This window comes from Xiphophorus couchianus, chromosome 22 (assembly GCF_001444195.1).
Source record: "Xiphophorus couchianus chromosome 22, X_couchianus-1.0, whole genome shotgun sequence".
Taxonomy (NCBI): Eukaryota; Metazoa; Chordata; class Actinopteri; order Cyprinodontiformes; family Poeciliidae; genus Xiphophorus; species Xiphophorus couchianus.
This window is the reverse complement of record NC_040249.1, coordinates 5,363,110-5,375,423: the sequence shown is the minus strand read 5'-3', so window position 1 is coordinate 5,375,423 and position 12,314 is coordinate 5,363,110. Positions and strand designations below refer to the sequence as shown.

General features: G+C 40.9%; 2 protein-coding genes across 2 annotated transcripts in view; both read right to left on the bottom strand.

The window, feature by feature from the left end:
* lrpprc (leucine-rich pentatricopeptide repeat containing) overlaps window positions 1–5,848 on the bottom strand; it is a 71,338-nt gene extending 65,490 nt beyond the window's left edge. Inside the window, exons 1-11 of the mRNA XM_028007357.1 lie at window positions 5,633–5,848; window positions 4,123–4,325; window positions 3,857–3,979; window positions 3,558–3,679; window positions 3,228–3,286; window positions 2,892–2,978; window positions 2,670–2,796; window positions 2,372–2,516; window positions 1,340–1,491; window positions 1,112–1,217; window positions 917–1,024 (exon numbers count right to left, since the gene is read on the bottom strand). Coding sequence (XP_027863158.1) covers window positions 917–1,024; window positions 1,112–1,217; window positions 1,340–1,491; window positions 2,372–2,516; window positions 2,670–2,796; window positions 2,892–2,978; window positions 3,228–3,286; window positions 3,558–3,679; window positions 3,857–3,979; window positions 4,123–4,325; window positions 5,633–5,811 — 1,411 coding nt within the window. The 5' untranslated portion in view covers window positions 5,812–5,848. The remainder of the gene's footprint in view (window positions 1–916; window positions 1,025–1,111; window positions 1,218–1,339; window positions 1,492–2,371; window positions 2,517–2,669; window positions 2,797–2,891; window positions 2,979–3,227; window positions 3,287–3,557; window positions 3,680–3,856; window positions 3,980–4,122; window positions 4,326–5,632) is intronic.
* Window positions 5,849–6,436: 588 nt separating this feature from the next.
* znhit2 (zinc finger, HIT-type containing 2) lies at window positions 6,437–9,297 on the bottom strand. Its single transcript, XM_028007980.1, has 2 exons — window positions 9,161–9,297; window positions 6,437–9,006 (listed from the first exon to the last, which is right to left on the bottom strand). The coding sequence occupies exon 2, from the start codon at window positions 8,944–8,946 to the stop codon at window positions 7,303–7,305; it is 1,644 nt and encodes a 547-aa protein (XP_027863781.1). The 5' UTR covers window positions 8,947–9,006; window positions 9,161–9,297; the 3' UTR covers window positions 6,437–7,302.
* Between the last annotated feature and the right edge of the window lie 3,017 nt (window positions 9,298–12,314).

Sequence of the window (12,314 nt, the reverse complement as noted above, 5' to 3'; positions counted from 1 at the left end):
AGTGTTTCGTCATTTAATGTGTATTTTGAAATAACACAAACAGAAACAGCTAAATTTGAAAATAATTTCCTCAGTTTTGGAAAAAAGTTGGAGGTTTGGTGGGTTTTGGCTTTTCCAAAGTAGAGTTAAAGTAGAGTTAAAGTGCTAAACGGAAGCTGGGAACATATTTGCCAAAGACGTTCTTATCTAACAAACATTTTCCTCTTCATTACAGCTTACAAAGTAACAGTAAACTTTTACTTTGTAATGGGCAACGTTCACATTTGATGTAATTACACTTTGCTTAGTCTGGTTGATTTGCTCCAAACCAATAGATGGAAACAAATAATTAGCTTTTTCTTTCTTGTTTTTTTTTTTTTGCAAAAATTTTAAACAGTTTGCTTAAAATTTGAATCACAATTGAATGAAAACAAAGCTAATATGCAATCATGGTGACAAGATCAAAACAGCCAAAAGTCAGAAAAAAAACTAAATACACCTTGCCTTCCTGGTACACACTGATGCATCATCTATTTAAAGTAATAATCAGACAGAATGAACAGGAAATCGGTTCTTTCATCTCTGAGTTACTGTTGACTTTATTTTTAAACACCTCCCGATACTAATAATAGCCAACTTTGAGTCTTCTTTCCTAAGTAAAACCTTCGACACTAAAGAGTGTTCTTGCTAGCGTGACCTAATAGCACTCAGGTGTGGTGTAATCACTGAAAAGATTGAGTTTTCGACCAGCTGGTTACTAGTAAGGACGAATCAGGTGGAAAATGAGCCGATTCCAGCTGTAGAGAAATGTTCTGCTACAAATTATCCTGTTATAACAGTGTCTTAAGCTCTCACTGTGGAACAATAGAACAACTCTTTTTTAATAATGGACTGATGAGACGTTCAGAACTGTCTGTGTTTGCATGTGTGTTTGTACCAGCGACGTTGTTCTCCTTCAAAGGCTGAGTAAGAAGAGGCCAGAAGTAATGAGGCCTAACAGGCAAGTTCTGCTCCTTCACTGTCTTCATCAGCTCCAAAGACATCCCTACAAAAGAGGAAAGCAGACAAAATTATTTGGTTATCGATAAAATACAAATTGGAGGACATGAGTAGATTTAGTCGACTGATTTACCAAGTTTTTGGGCCTCTAGGGCGCACGAGAGAGTGAAGGTGAACGACGAGGTGTGAAGGTTCAACTCCTGCAGCTCTTTGCAGTAGCGGACAACCTTCTCCAGCGCCTGAAACGTTAGTCAAACGAGCAGGTACATGACAATTATGCTCGTTATTTACAGTGGATGGTAAACTGTGATCCGACAGGGTTTTTTTGACAGGATTAGGGGAAGTTTGAGTTCTGCTGTACCGTATCCATGTTCACGCAGTGTCTGAGGAAGAAGTTTCCGAGGATGGACGAGTCATTCGTTTCCGACTGGAGAGTAGGGAATGTCTTCAGGAGGCTAAACGCTGTATCTTCATGTCCCTGGGTGATGAGGCTCAGACACAAGTTCATGGCATCTGGAAGGACATGAAGGAGGACATTTGGCCACAAAATTATTTTGCTTGGCTGTCGGCCATGTTTACTGACAAAAACAGAGTTCCTATACAATTTAGGAGCAAATATTTGATTAGTTTTCAGTCCATCTTAAATGCCAAACAGCAAAGTTCACTATGAATGAATGACACTTCCACGTTGTATAGGCAACATAATTTAGGGAAGGAACAAACAAAAAGTAAAGAAGGACAAAACGAAAAAGGAAGAAAATAAAGAGAGAAGAAAGCCAGGGCTTCCCCCAGTGTATTATATATAAGCCTGGCGGGCCACCAGACTTTACTTGTGCCCCCACCAGGCTAAGCATTGCTTATTTTTTTCTGTTTTTTTTTTTCTGTTTGTATTTTTTAAGACTTGATAGTTGGTGTTCAAGTATTAATCTTCCAATCTTTTAATAACACAAAATTATCAAGAGATATTTAAAAATTTCCTGTCAAGTTTAAACATTTTTTAACTCTAAAAGACAGCGGGCCACTGGATGAATGACTGCCCTAGCGCCCAACCACCGGGCTTAGCAAGTTTTCTGGGGGAACCATGAAAGCTAAGAAAGAATAGAGGGAGGAAAGCAATACAAAAGGACAACTTCTAGATGACGAGACGGTGAATAAAGACTTGAAGTACAGATATTTGTTTCAGACTCCATTTTCTTAAGACCTGAAAAAGACTTGAAAATGTGTGTGAACTCAAAACAACAAAGACAAATTTAGATATCTACTAAAACTGAGATTTCATTAACTGAAGGTGAACAGCCAGTCTCTCCATGATCAGAACACATCAGCAGTATTTTTGTCTGATATTAGTGTTTGTTGCTGTCAGAAAACATGACGTATATTTCTTTCTGTCTACCTGGTATGTAGCCCCTCTCGTGCCTTAGACGCTCGATCATTTCCGGTATGTGTTGCTGTTGTCCGGCTTTGGCCAGAGTTAAAATGACCTGCATTATGTCTCGATCCATCAGGCTGCAGTCTGCGCTCTCTGCTGCCTCCAGAGTCTGAAAAGGTTGGAGAGTAAAATGAGGGATGGGGAAAGAGAAACATGGAGGTGTGAACGTTGGAGAAAAGGTCAACCAGGGCAGATGGAAGATACAGGATCGCTTTAAAATGGAAGCCATGCTTATCAAACATTTATTACAATAAGCACAAACCTTCTTCATACTCTCCAGATCTCCCTTTTCACCATACGCGTTCAGCAGCGTCACGTATGTGTCAGGACTCGGCTCAACTCCCGCTCCCCGCATCACAGACAGGATGTTGGCAGCGCTCTCGATATCGCTGCAGAGTAATAAAAAAAAAACAGGTTTTAAAAGAACAAAATTGCTTCAAAACAATCTGTTCTTTATGAACAGATCAAAAACTGTGAAACTCACCCGGCGCGAGAATGTCCTGTTATCAGAGAGCTGAAAACGGCTTCTGTGATGGGCAAATCTTTGCTCTTCATGAAACCCAAGATGGTGCTATCAATGAATGCAAGTAAACAAAATGGCTTCAGTTCTTTCAAAATAAAAGATTAGTAACAAACTGATTGGATTCAGGTGCTAAAAACACAGTAAGGGAATTGACAAAACATTCTGCTGAGGTCAGGAATAACCAGCCTCAGAGTCCCATGAAAAGTTTTAATTAACTATTTTATTGTTTCTGGAAAACTTTTTCTTTTGTACATCAAATGATCTGAAAGATTTTCTAAAACTACAATACTTGCTCACCTGGCTCCCTCGATATCGCCATTCTGGCAGTAAGCTGCTATCAGTCTCTGGTAGGTGACCTGTTCGTGCAAAATTCTGAGTTTTATAGCATCACTGCACAAGAAAATACTGAAACAGCAGCATGCTATCAAAGAATCAAAATGTAAAATAAAATTAAGTAAAATTACAACAAGGGAAAAAACGCAAGTTCAATAATGTTTTACAAAAATACAGAGCAAAGACAAAAATATTTTAATTGTAAAGTTCTTCTTAGGAATCAAGCCAATAAAATGTGTTTTTCTACATTAAAAGAAACAACAGCATACTGGATTTACTCAATGCTGCACTTACTCTGTTTGGCTGAACGTTCGCTGCCTCCATTTTAGCCAGAAAGTCAGTGGGGGAGAACTTGAATTCATTCTGCAGATAAACTTTCAGCAAGGCGTTGTAGTGACTAACGTCATACTGTGCACCTGGAGAAAATGTTCAGATGTTCAGATTCAGCACAATGTCAAAAAAAATAATACTTCTATACAAATAGTTTGAATAACTTAAGTAATCCTAAGTCCAATAAATGTTCATATGCTGGAGGTAAATTTGTCCTCAGATTTGCAGTGAATTCTCCAGCCACCCGAGGTTCAGTTTCTTACCCAGCTCCTGCAGCTTATTCCACACTCGTTGTGCCAAGTCGTTTCGCTCCTCCATCGGCACCTCAGGCAGCAAGGAGCCGCAGCTGCGCAGCAGCAGCAAGGCGTGATTACTGCTGGGATAGCCTGAATGCAGAGCGGGAAACAAAGTGCAGTTGGATGTAAACAAAAATCAGAAGGGGAAAAAAATGTCCCAACACTTGTAGTTTAGCTTGTTGTGTGACACTGGTAATGGATAGTCCATACTTTTCTGAGATCTGCCCGCCTACCTGTCCTGCAAATATCATGGAAGATGCGCATCAGCAAGGTCTTGGTGATGCGTCCCGTCCTCCTCACTGAGCTGTCCAGCTTGGTCAGCGCCCAATCGAACTGCTGCGCCTGCTTGGACCGCACCGCCAGCCCGATCTCGTCCTTCTGCTCTGTGGCCACGGCATAGCTGCGCACACACACGGCTGTGTGAGGCCACACACACCTGAGGAGGATATGAGGTGAAGGGAAACAAAGAAAGCATTCAAGTATTTTTTTTTCCCCCCGTCACAAAACTAAAAGATCAGCTCAAGTTTCACTAGAGCTGCTAACATCTATTAAAACCATTGGCTGCTTTTGTATAGTTGAAGCAGCAGGTTGGTCCTCTCTCTGCTAAATTTGTGTCCTTTTTCTCCTGCCAAAATTTAGGGAAACTTCAGGAAATAAATTCCATATTATTTCCAAGGTCACCACCACAAAATCCAGTATGTTATGGAGATTCTATGTGATATATCGATGCAAAATATTGCAGAAGGCGTTTCTTCTGTAATATTTTGCAGAAGAAACATTCATACATGAATTTGTATGAAGTCCATACTATTTGCACCTACCATTCGTTTCGGGAACGTGTCTCTATCATCTTAACAATATATCTCAAGCTCTGTCGGATCGAGTCTGGATGGAGAGCATATGTGAAGATCAATTTAATTCAGTTTAGGTTGGTACTTTGACTGGGCCATCCATATGAATATGCTTTGATACAAACAGCACAAGTCTTGCTGCAAGGTGAACCTCCATCCAGGTCTCCTGTGCGCTGCAGCTTATTTTTCCTTGTGATTGTCCTGCATTTATCTCCATCAATGTCCGCCACAGCTTCACTTGCCCCTCAATAGAAAGCCGTTCCCACAGCATGATACTGCCACCACTGTGGGGACGGTGTGTTCAGGTGTGCAGTGATAATTCTCCACCAAGCACAGCGGCTTGCAGTTTGTGATTTTGTAAATGAGCTGTGACCTTGAAGGATGACAGTCATGCTAAAGTAGTCTGTGGTCAAATGATATAAATTATTCTAATGCTAACTACCTACCGATTATTACTTAATTTAATATGATAAATTAAGAAAACAGATATAGTTAACTAGTAATTTACAAAAGACTGGATGCTGCAGCATTACACCGTAGATGAGTTAGCCTCATGCTAAAAGCTAACATGCTACAGAAAAAGCGGTTAGTCTTTAATAATATTAAGAAACACGACGGCTCTTATACCAAGCTAAAGAGGGAATGTACAGTATATGTGCTGTCTCAGTCTTACGAAATGTCTAATGTTGCATAAAAATGGCGGCATGTTTACTGTGAAGTCCAACAAAAGCTAATTGCGCATGTTAAACTGCTTCCATTACAACACGTTTTAAGGTTTAACATGTAAAGGTTTTGGCTATTTTGTTCCTGGCATTTTACTGTGTCTTTGTCATTGAACCCCAATGACATCCCTGCTTCACGCGTGGGTCCCAGCTAAGCTGCAGTAACATACCTGCTCACGCTGTCAGAAACACGACCGAGCTGTCTGGAGCAGACGCCGGTACTTCTGCCGACTAGAACCCCGCTGTACAAGCGACTGAGCGGCGCCCCGCTCCTCCTGCTCCCCGGGATCTGGAGCAAACCTGAAGGAGAAAACTTAAGTAACCGGGCAGATCTCAAGAGCGCAGCCATGTTTTCTGTCGCAACGTGAAGGAACTTCCTCACCACGTGACAATAGTCTTAGAGAAGAATCTCGCGAGAGTACCAACCAGGCTGTCTCGTTCTCTTTTCCTTGGTAAGCCATATATGCATATATGGCTATCACAAATAGCAACCTATATGATAACAAAATAAAGTAAGTTTGCAGTATCATACAAAAATGGTAAAAAATAAAAATAAGAAAAAAGCTTATAAAATATAATCTGAATAACATTATGTTTTTATGGTCCATAAAAACAACGCTACCTTCACAAATTGTCCTTTTCTCGGAATAGTTAAGGTTGTTCAGTAAAAATAAGATTTTAATGGTATAAAGCAGAAGGAAGACACCTTTCACACACACAAGTATAAAAATAACATTTTATCAAATCCAGGTGTTAGCATTATAAGGCACATCCCCTTCTTATAGGTGAGGATCTGGTAGTAGGATCTGCTAGTTGTAATATAGGCATTTTGTTAAAAACATTTTCAACAAATTGAAAACACAGATTACATGGAATATATTATAGCAGTTTGAAGAAAATGTAACATGGGCCATAAAGGCGCAAAAACAAAGAAAATTTGGAGGTTGAAAGAAATTCAACTGTGCAAGACAGCAGTCTTTTAAACATAAAGATGTGAACATTACTTCACATAGTTTATTCGTATGTGAATAATTCTGGAAGTTTTACAAGACACATTTTATTTTCCACTATAAAACATGGAAACAATGGTTTAAAATTAGAGAAACTTCAGGACAATTGCCCTGTCTGTAGATGAGAACTTTCCAAAAAGACTAACATTTGGAAAACATTAAAAATTTTGCTTTAGTCCCCATTAATATATTTTATTCACATAACAGCATTATGTTATTGTCAGTGTATTATTCTGCATAAAAACTGACTGACTCCCATCATCTTTTACTTGTTTTTGATTTTTTGAAACATTTTTCACCCTCAGCATCTTGATTAATTCCAAAGTGAGATTGTGAGAGGATTGCTCCGGTACATGTCCAGTCATGATTTTTCCTCGCTAAATTAATCCAGATGTGCAGTATACATTACATTTTTCTATTCTGCACAGAGTAAAATAGGAAGAATAAAATGTATACAAGTTTATTAATCAGCTGTATTATCTGCTCAGACAGTCAGCTCCAGTTTTCAAAACAAGCTAATAGTAAACAATGATTAGTAGGGCTGCTTTACTTCCTCCCCATAACTATCTTTGTTTTTACCACTGGAAATATTCCTGAAAAGACTAATTAAAACTTTCTTGTAACATAGGGAAAAGCAATATGTGGGGGACGGGGCGGAGATTATCAATAGAACTGGGAACATAAAAAAAGTCACTTCCTGAAACTGTCTTAATCAACAAAAACAACACATTAAACAAAATTTATTGGTGTAAAATGAACAAACAGACCAGATTATAATTTTCACGTTTTATGTAACTATAACTTCTTTGGACAAACACATACATATATTTTTAGTTCAGCTCCTCAATGAGATTAATTCTTTTCCTCTTTTCTTTCTTCAAGTTCTCCTCAACTACAGTCTTTGCCTTCTCCATGCCACTTCTCACGCTCTCTCTTTTACCGTGTTCACTCCACAGCTCGACAGCAAGTCTGCGAACCTGCTGGACGTTGTCCTTCACCCATGCTTGAAAGAATTCACACTTCTTATTTGCCTGGAAGTACTTCTGCCTCCTCGTCCCTTCCTCTCCCTCCTTGGATAGCTTCCCCCTGGCTTTAGAGAGCGTCTTACGCAGCTGGCTCAAGGCTGCCAGGGAGTAACCTGAGGCGTCTCGTCTGTCTCTGCCTGTCATGATGTGAGCCACGGCCTCCGCTGCTCTGGCCGGAGCCAGAGGATCCTCCCTGTCGAGGTAGCCGCCACGCAGGACGAGAGCCTCTCCGCAGTCCAAGGCCTCCTGGACAGAGTTGAACACCTTCCCTGAGCTCAGAGCCTCAGACAGAGAGAGAGTCATGTCACAGACCTCCAACATCAGTGAATCTGTGTCACCGTTAAACAGCGACAGGGAAAAGGCAAAGCCGTAAAGGGCATTTACTATGCTGTAGCAAACCAGAGGAGATGGATTTGCACATAAGGAGCTCAGCTTTGGGATATTTGCAGAGATTGAGGGAACTTTTACGCTAACTGAGCTTCCTTTACTTTTTCCTCCTTGAATCTTTTTCTCGTCATCTTCTTGCGATATCTTGACTTGGTCATTGTGACCCTTCTCCAGCTTGTTCACGTCTTCCTGTAGCACCTGGATGAGAGGCCTGCCGTTCTCCTCGTGCTCCTCCCACCAGGGCTTCCACAGAGGGACCACCCCGCTGAGGTCTCCCCGCTTCAAAAGACCCACAAACTTCTCCTGCTCCTCCTTGCTGAGAAGGTCCCACAGCTCCTCCTCTGAGAGCTTGTCGATGTCCAGCCCCGACAGTCGCTCGGCCAAGTCCAGCTCCCCCTCCGTACCGTCAGCAGTCGCTTCTGCTCCTCCGATCTCCTCGAGTTTTCCCATAATGGCCTCCATCTCTGGTGCGTTCTCCCCTCCAGACTGCTGAAGCTCTGCCAACCTGGACAGGAGCTCCATAACCTGCACCTTCTCCACGGCCTCTTCCTCCTCCTCTCCCACCATGTCTGCTTCTTTTAGTAAACTCTCCATCCCTCCACGCGTCGTGTCTGCTTTCTGCCTCAGTCCCAGCAGAATCTCCTGCATCTTTCTCTTACCCTCTGCTTCCGTTTTCCCCATGTCCTTCAGCTCCTGCAGGACAGACTCCTTGTAAAACTCCTCGGAGCAGGCGGAGTGGTCCGGGCTCCGGTAGCAGGACAAGCCGCAGTACTGGAGATTACAACGTGGACAGGTGTAGTTAGAGTGTTTCCATTCACACAGCATGCACACTGCCCTGCTTATCCTGGCGTTAGACTCGTCCACTGAAATCTTTTCGTTTTGGTTCTTGGCTGGAGAAAGAAACTCTCCTTTCCCAGCTGCTCTGGACGGAAGCACGATCCCATCCCTGGCTACAGCCTCTGTCTCGGGCTCCAGGTCGGTCCACACCTCCTCCTTTGGAGAGATGTCCGTCAGGAGGCTTCTCACTGACGGAGGAAGGCTCCGTCTAATTACTGGATTCATAAGGAGGAGAACTGAGCCGAAGCAAGGCGATAAGAGCGCCGCGTCCCAAAGCGGATAAACCTAGCAACATAAAAACACAGACGTGTAAGTGACGTTTCATGTATTGACCGGAGTTACGGAGGAAGTTCGGTTCTAAGGACTGAATGTCTGAGGAACAATTCCGGTATTATGTCTAAATATAAAACTAAATACAGCAGGAAAAATGTTGACTTACTTTTCTTCTGTGTCTACACAAAACCCAACGTTTCACGTTTGCGGTCCCAAATAAATCGTCACGTCGCTGTTTGATGACGTATGAGCTTCTCTACAGGTTCTCAACCTCAGGCGTGACACCTTAGTGGCGGTCGCGACCTAATCTCTCAGGGTCCCCAGAGATTTGAAAAGAATAAAAAGTCAAGGCTCAAAAAGAGGGGAAAATATTCCCTACCCAGGCATTTTATGACTTCAGTGACCATATTCTATGACTATTAAACATTTAGATGGTGCCGTTTAAAGTCAGGACTGAAATAACAATGCTCACAAATTCTGATGACTGTTATTTATTTTAAAAACGTACTTGCTGTATCTGATTTTAATTGACTAATTGCTAGAAGTTACATTGGATTAAAGAAGAAATGGAAAAAACTTTTCTTCCAGGAGTGCAGTATGCATTATTTTGTAACGATAAGCAAGTATGAGCAGTGGATGCATTTCTGGATTTTGCTTCCACTTTACAAATATGTTCTACTTTGAGTTGGTCTATCACATAAAAATCAAATTTAAAAAATCTAATTTAATGTTTTTTAGTGTTTGTAACATAAAGGTCTCAACGGTGTGAATTCAAAACAGTATGCATGTAGATAGATCATTCATAAAATGATGTGTATTCTGTGTGACTAAAAAAATATTTGATAAGACATAAGATATAGGCTCACAGACTTCAGGATAAATCTTACACAAATACAAAACAGGTTCTCTGTTTCATTTTTGATAATATTTTATTTAAGTGTTGACAAAACACTGCTTTACCCCTTGGAATTTGAAAGTCCCTTTTTTACAAGAGGATTATTCACAGCTTATATTTAAATATATTACTAATAATAAAACATTCCTTTTAAGATGGTCTTTTACTGTACTGAAAAGGAGTGGAAAAGATCAAAAACACAACTTTGAGTCCATAGAGATCAAAACTACTAAAAGATTAGAAGACAGTGTGGATCCTTGGAAGCAAATTAAAATTCCTGCATAGCAAAAAGAGAAAACGTTGTGCATGTTTGTGTATTCCTGTGTCCCAAAAGCGTCCATGTCTCCTGTAGGGCTGTTTGCTATGAGGTGATTGTCTCCTGTAGGGGGTCAAGCATGGTAAAGGTCAGGCAGGTGGGGAGTTGTCAGATGGCCGTCCACCCCTCGCTGGGCCGAGGGCCTCTCGTGCCGACCGTAGGAGCCCGTGGGGGAGAGAGGAAGGAGAGCGGGTGTCTGAAGACGACGTGTGCCATGCTGTCTTGGCCCCGCCTCTGGCAGTCAGACCAGCAGTCCAGGGTGGGCAGCTGCCGACTCTGATCTACCTTGTCTTTCCCTGGCATGCCCTCTGACATAGCTGGACTCCAACACCAGATACACGAGCTTTCTCACTGACTGCTATTCACATGATACATAATGAAATCTTGCAAATATTAGCCTGGCATGCTATAATGTTTTCCCCTCTCTGCATGAGAGCATACTCAACACATTTTGTTATGTGAGTTAAGTAAATTAGCTCCTACAAATTACATACTGTAGAAAACACACTGGAACTATCCAGGTTTTTTGCACTTTAATAAATAATACAATGTTAATGGTCACTGGATCACAATTAGAAAAATATTAGCTTTTCGGAACCAATACTAAATGTATCAATGTGTAAAACCTGAACAGTACCATGTATGGTATTTATATTCTTTTCCTAAGGTGACCGTGTTACAAATAGCCACTTCAGTGTATTTTATTGGGATTATAAATGACAAACTAAACCAGTTAGTGCAGAGCCGAACAAGATGGCTATTAATGTTAATTCAATATTTGGAAGTGTGACCAAACAGCTTTGTTCACTTTCACCACTGCTGTTGCTAAAAGCTACAAGCAGACTACAATTCTTTTTTCACATGGAACAAGTCTGTTTGGTTTATTTTGCCAAACCAATTCAAATCATTTGAAAACTACTTTTTGTGTTTACTTTTTGGCTGGTACTTAAATTAGGTTGAAACATCTGGGTGTGACAAAAGCAAAAATGAGAATTCTGTCAGAGTGAATACTTTTTAATACTACCATCCAAAGCAGAAAAGAAATTACATATAACATCAGGATTGTAAACCAATTTTAAAGGATGCAACTGGAGCAGCACTGTACACAGCAACATAAGAACTGAAACAACAACAGATAAAAGAAAACTCTGCTGAAAAGAAAATCTTATTTTCCTAAAAGTTGACACTATACACTAAATGAGCCAAATCCCAAGGTCTAAATTTCAAAGCAGTACTCACAAAGATCAATGCATCAGTGCATATACACACACACACACACACATGCATACACACGTCCCCCCTTCCTCCCCCCCGCCCCCCACACACACCAACGCAGTCATGTCCTGCTGTCTGCCACCAGCTGATAGGTGACAGGGAACAGCCTTTGCCTTTTGGGCATGTCCAGCCCTGGCATGTCTGCAGCTGGAGATGTCTGCAATATAACAGCAGGGTGTGTGTGTGCATGCGTGGGCGGGTGTAGGGGTGTGTGTGTGTGTGTGTGTGTGTGTGTATGTGTGCAGTAAGACGAAGCAGACCTGTGATATGTTGATGTTCACAGTGTTGTCATCCATCAGCTCAAAAAGATCTGGCATTTTGAGACCCTGTAAAGCAGAATTTCTATTTGTCTTTGTGTGCTGCTGGACGGTCCTGCCTCTATAATGTCCACTCTGCATGGAAGAAATTACAACCAAGTTTTTTCTGCAACAATAAATTAAGTAGACAAAAAATGTTTTTACATTTTTTTTTAGAAAGGATTCCACATATTCTGTAAAAACAAAAAAATAAATAAATAAATGGAGAGGGTAGAAAAGTTAATCTGTTTCCTTCTTTGGAAACATACAAGAAATTACAAAAGCATTCACACCCTTTCAAATATTTTACATTTTCACAAAATTCAACATATTTTATTAATATTTTATGAGATAAATCAACATAAAGTAGACCATGACTGCAAATTTCTTTAGCTGGGACATTGAAGCTGGTTAGACTTGATAGGAAAATGGACGGATGGAGGTATAAGGGGGACGTCTAAAGAAAACCTTTGCAAAAGGCTTGAGCCTCGGGCCTAATATAAGGCTTTTGACAATGGCCTAGTCAAAGAATTGAAAA

What these genes read in the sequence shown, in the direction of transcription:
- znhit2 (XM_028007980.1), bottom strand. Translation starts at nt 8,946, where the DNA reads ATGAATCCAGTAATTAGACGGAGCCTTCCTCCGTCAGTGAGAAGCCTC.